This window comes from Anarrhichthys ocellatus, unplaced genomic scaffold (assembly GCF_004355925.1).
Source record: "Anarrhichthys ocellatus isolate YVR2014 unplaced genomic scaffold, GSC_Weel_1.0 scaffold3059, whole genome shotgun sequence".
In the NCBI taxonomy this organism is placed as follows: Eukaryota; Metazoa; Chordata; class Actinopteri; order Perciformes; family Anarhichadidae; genus Anarrhichthys; species Anarrhichthys ocellatus.
This window is the reverse complement of record NW_022283033.1, coordinates 1,421-6,340: the sequence shown is the minus strand read 5'-3', so window position 1 is coordinate 6,340 and position 4,920 is coordinate 1,421. Positions and strand designations below refer to the sequence as shown.

The 4,920-nt window shown below is 40.5% G+C and overlaps 1 protein-coding gene across 1 annotated transcript; it reads left to right on the top strand.

Moving 5' to 3' along the window:
- The first annotated feature begins 7 nt into the window (after nt 1-7).
- Nucleotides 8-3,430, top strand: LOC116378725 (B-cell receptor CD22-like). Its single transcript, XM_031840636.1, has 7 exons — nt 8-133; nt 256-483; nt 1,176-1,436; nt 1,525-1,612; nt 1,709-1,763; nt 2,020-2,105; nt 2,216-3,430. The coding sequence occupies exons 1-6, from the start codon at nt 73-75 to the stop codon at nt 2,101-2,103; spliced, it is 777 nt and encodes a 258-aa protein (XP_031696496.1). The 5' UTR covers nt 8-72; the 3' UTR covers nt 2,104-2,105; nt 2,216-3,430.
- Nucleotides 3,431-4,920: the final 1,490 nt, after the last annotated feature.

Genomic DNA, 4,920 nt, shown 5'->3' with positions numbered 1-4,920 from the left:
TATGAGAAGAAGTGCACTCTGAGAATCAGAGACCTGAGAGAGAGCGACTCAGCTGAGTACAAGTTCAGATTCATGACAAACAAACGAGGTGGGAAATATACTGGTTCACCTGGAGTCACTTTGTCGGTCACAGGTAACATTTGCTTTTCAAATGTTTGATAAGAAACATTACTATCAGCTTGTGTTTTTCTTTCCTCTTTCTTTGTGTGTGTCAATAGTGGATTTTAAATTACCGTCTCTGTTGGTTAATCACAGATCCACAGCTCCAGATAAATGTGAGGAGATCAACACTGAATTCTACCTGGACAGAGCTGACATGTCAGTCTAAGTGTCAGCTGCCTAAAGATGTGTCTTACATCTGGTACCAGAATGGAGAGAAAAGGAAGGAAGTAAAAGTTTATTTTCATCCACACCCACTAAATCCTGCAGACAACTATTCTTGTGCCATAAAAGGACACAAGATGTTCTCCTCTCCTTCAGTGTGTGAGTTTCACCCAAACATGTTTCAGCTCTTACACATCTTTAGTTCCTCTTTAACATGAACATTCATTTTCAATCCTTCAAAGCCTTGTTTTATTACCTCCACACAAATATGAATGTGGGATAGTTTTACCCAGAAAAAAAGGAAATGATGTTACTCTACTGCTAGAAGTGCAGAAAACGCCATCAGAAACAGACTCTGAAAAATCCTTTTGACCACGGTGAAAGGGAAAGTTCAACCCCAAATCAACAGGAATGGTTCCGACATGGAACTGTGGATTAACTTGAGTAACCGGGTTATGATTTCTGGAAAGAGACATTGCTGTTTAATTTTTCATATGTATTTGTTGTCACTTGAGCATAACAAGCCGAGTGGCATTTAGTTCCATTATATTGAAGAGGAGACAGACATCTAAACGTACGAAATCTCCAACATGATGCAACTCACACCAAAACAATCTAGATGAATAGATAGAACTACAGGGAAAAGGAAATATGTATTTTTAATTTGGGGTTGAACTTTAACTTTAAATTGAAGCTCCTGAATCAGCACTCTGGACAGCGGCAACAGTCAATTATTAAAATTCTTTAATGTCTTCCTGAATAAATAGTTCTCTTGAACATGCAAACTATTAACAAATTAAACTGACTATGTTTTATCATAACATTCTCATGTTTATTCTTTTCTCCTCCAGATGCTCCAAAGCTTCCCTCTGTGTCAGTGAGTCCCTCTGCTGAGATAGTGGAGGGCAGTTCAGTGACTCTGACCTGTAGCAGTGATGCTAACCCAGCAGCTAACTACACCTGGTACAAGGAGGATGAAGACTCACCAAAAGCATCAGGACAGATCTTCAACATCACTGACTTCAGAGCTGAACACAGTGGGAGTTATTACTGTGAAGCCCAGAACATGAGAGGACGTAGTAACTCCTCCTTACATCTGACTGTTGTATCAGGTAAGTTCTCCACATTCAGCATCACACAAACACACCTGTTTACTGCGTCAGACCTGATTCTCAGGTTAAATTCTGTTTGTATTTCTAGGATATTCAACAATGATCATGAATATCATCCGGTCGACTTTGGTGGTCTTGATGCTGATTCCTCTGCTGCTCCTGATTCTGTGGACGAGGTTCAACAAAAACACATCAATCACTTCAGTCCTGTAGTTTTAGTGTCGTGACTTGTATTGTGGTTCATTCTGTATTTGTTGTTGGACTCACTACAGGAAGAAGAAAGCTCTGAGCTCCACCACTGAACCACATGAACCTGTAGAGATAGAGGTGAGAGAGAGAGGCCCTGTTGACTCAACCTCCCCTTTGTGGTTATAAGTCGGCTCATAAACGCTCTGCAAAGTGAAGAAGATGTGAAGTGAATTCATGTTTTAAACACATCTTGATGAGTAGAAACCAGTGATGCATTTGTCCGTAACACAACTTAAGAAAATAAAGTACTTTTATACGTGCTCAAATACATTTTTGATGAAATGTAAATGAATGCAGGTCCATTGACTCTCATCTTGTCGTCTCTCTCCATCAGTTGGACTCTTGTCCTGAGTACGAGAACGACTCAAACACTGCAGCACAGACAGAAGACTCAGAGGAGCAGGAAGACCGGGTGTGAAGGTCAGTCAGCTTAGAGCCTCCTGCTGCGTCCAATGAAACGGGACGACTTCAGAGTCAGAGCCACAGCTCCTGACGGTAACTTCACACAAGTGTTCTGTGATTTTCTTCAGATGCGGTTGAACCAGAGGCGAGACTCACGTGATGGAAACAAAGAAGTACGACGTTGAGATATGAGTGTGGAGAGCGAGGCTGTGCAGGATGTGGAGGAAGTGGAGACACAAAGCTCCCAAAAGTTGTTCTTGTCAGTCGGTTTAGAGAAGATTTAGAAGAACGAGGTGTTGGCAGCTTGAACTGAATCATGTCGAGGTCACAAACTAGATGTGTTGTTTAGATCAGCTGATGGTCAGGTGCTGTGTGACTGACTGACTCATGACAAACTGCTGAAGATATGCAAGCTTTTTATTCTTTAGTTCTTTATATGACAGATTATTATTATTATTGTGACGATCCAGGTAAGATATTTCACTCGGGACCAAAGTGGAGCGACGACTGATTTTGGGAAAAGAGATAAAAAGTGAGTTTAGTGCCACCAAGAGATGCTGAAGTGGAAAAAACTGCAAAGCGCTGATATGAAAGTCATTCCAATGTAAAGACATCTTCATGTTCACTTTAAAGCAGAGTGCATGATGGGATCACAGAGAGGCAGTTCAGACCTCACAGTTCAAAGTGAGACCTTGAAAGGCTGGAAGATTTCTCAGCGTGATTAAATCTCACCTGAGGTCTCTGACACATTGAATGTGAATGACAGTCAGCAGCTTGTTGTTGCTGCTGCTCTACTGTTGGAGGGGAACATGTGTTTGATGATCTAGTTGTAGTTTCCAACTGTAGCCACTAGATATTAGTAAAGAGTTATATTTCACTGATAACAGAGAATGTACATTCATGTATTTATAATATATCTCCTCCACGTTCTGCTTCTTCCCTCTTTTCTATTTTATACCAGTTTTATCACCAACTGCTTTTATTGGGAGTCAAATATCAGTGTTATTAAACTCATTTAGTGAATTATTTGTATTTCCTCACCTGCTCATTACACTCATCTACATGCTTCTGTTTTATATTTCTCTATTTGTATTTGTATGTATTTAGATTTTACATGAATGTTTTGTCTTGCTTGAATAAAATACATAATGGTAGTTCTACTAAAAAGAGCTGACGTGTCGGTTTTTGCACTAATTTCATTCAAATAAGTTCTTCCTCTGTTTCTCCTTCCTCTTCCTCGTCCGTCTCTTGTGCTGCTGTTACATGTGAATGTCTCTCTGGGGATCAATGGAGTCTTATCTTCAGCCTGTTTTTGTACCATTGATTCTTTTCAAACCACCTTTTTTCTGCCTTTCACCAGTATTTTAATACTTCAAATACTCAGATAGATACTCAGGATTATTTCTCAGACCCTAGACGGTGACCACACTGAAGAACAGATCTCTTAAGATGCTCTTTTCATGTGTTAGTGTGGTGTTGTGAACTAGTTTCTCACGGTGAGAAGTTTAACCTACTGGCTCATGCATGTTAATAACCTAAAGAGGAAGGAAGTTCGGTGTATTTTTAAATAACTTGACTTCAGTCTTCTGCTTTCAGACGACAGTTATCTTATCAAGACAGCACCCTTCCTTCCGCATGAAGTGTTTCTGATGTGACTCCTTTACTCCAGATGTAGCTTCTTCACCTGCAGACGTGTTTCATTGACTCTGAAGTCTCTCAGAGAATCCAGAGGAGCAGCTATGAGTTTAACAGCAGCAGCGAGTGGATTCCTCGTCCTCCTCCTCACTCTACCAGGTTCTGTATTTCTACATTCACGTCGTAGGATATTTACACAGAGTGAACGTCTCATTCAGTCGTTCTCTGGTCACCGTGTTGTGACCTGTGAAGTGATGCAGTGCCTGTTCTTAAAACTCTGCACGTCTTCAGATGTCTCTGCAACACAACACAGAGACGTGTTCTACGTAACGTCTCCACTGTAACCTCTTCACATTCTCATGATCATGTTACTGCACTTTTTAGAACGTTTTCAACTGAGATCATGTCCAGTTGTTACACATTGTACGTCATATGTTAGTACGTTTAAGTAAAGTAAAGGAAGGACAGCTTTACTTGGGTTTGATCTGTTCAAACTAACCTTTGATGGAGTGAACCACGCTCTGAGCACTAATGAAGTGAGACAATACTCTCAGATATTTGTCTTCTTCCTCTTTTGTCAAAGTGGAATTGCCCAAACTGTCGTTGGTGGTAAGAGTGCATCAAACGTACACATTCATGGTCAGAGGCTAAATCAATCTAATTCAGGGAATTAAGAGACGTGTGCAGATCAGACGTCAAGGTGTTCCTGGTGTTATGTGAGGGACGTGCTGCACACGGTTAAAGGATTTAGACATGTCACAGAAAATATGCACTAAATAAAAGAAAATGGAAATAAAAAAAATAAAGATTTTTGGCACCAAAAAGTGCAGTAAAAGTATTTTATTCTTGTTGAGTTGTAGTGAGAGACGCGTATGTTGTTGTGACTTTGTTGCAGTGAATCAGACTCTGTTGGTACCATGATCCTCTTTGTCTTAACTCTCAGGACGTTGGCAGAGCTTACGTCAGTCGTCCAATCTTGTTCCACGGAGAGCCAACCGTCTCCAGGTTTTTATTTCACCCGAGTCATTAAAATGAAATGAAAACCTGCAGACTGTCGGTTCTCAGTGACAAACGGTTTGACTCTGGATGTAGATTTGAAAAGCAGTTTGGTTCAGTTCTAGAAAGACAGATGAGTAAAAGAAAGTCTGATCTCTGATGTCATGAATCTTCTGTGTTACAGTGATTCAGGGTGAGGATG

Bases quoted from the DNA above. Each gene is read 5' to 3' on its own strand.
- LOC116378725 (XM_031840636.1), top strand. From the start codon at position 73: ATGACAAACAAACGAGGTGGGAAATATACTGGTTCACCTGGAGTCACT. The intron at 1,437-1,524 runs GTAAGTTCTCCA...TTGTATTTCTAG, and splicing joins ACATCTGACTGTTGTATCAG to GATATTCAACAATGATCATG. The intron at 1,764-2,019 runs GTGAGAGAGAGA...TCTCTCCATCAG, and splicing joins ATGAACCTGTAGAGATAGAG to TTGGACTCTTGTCCTGAGTA.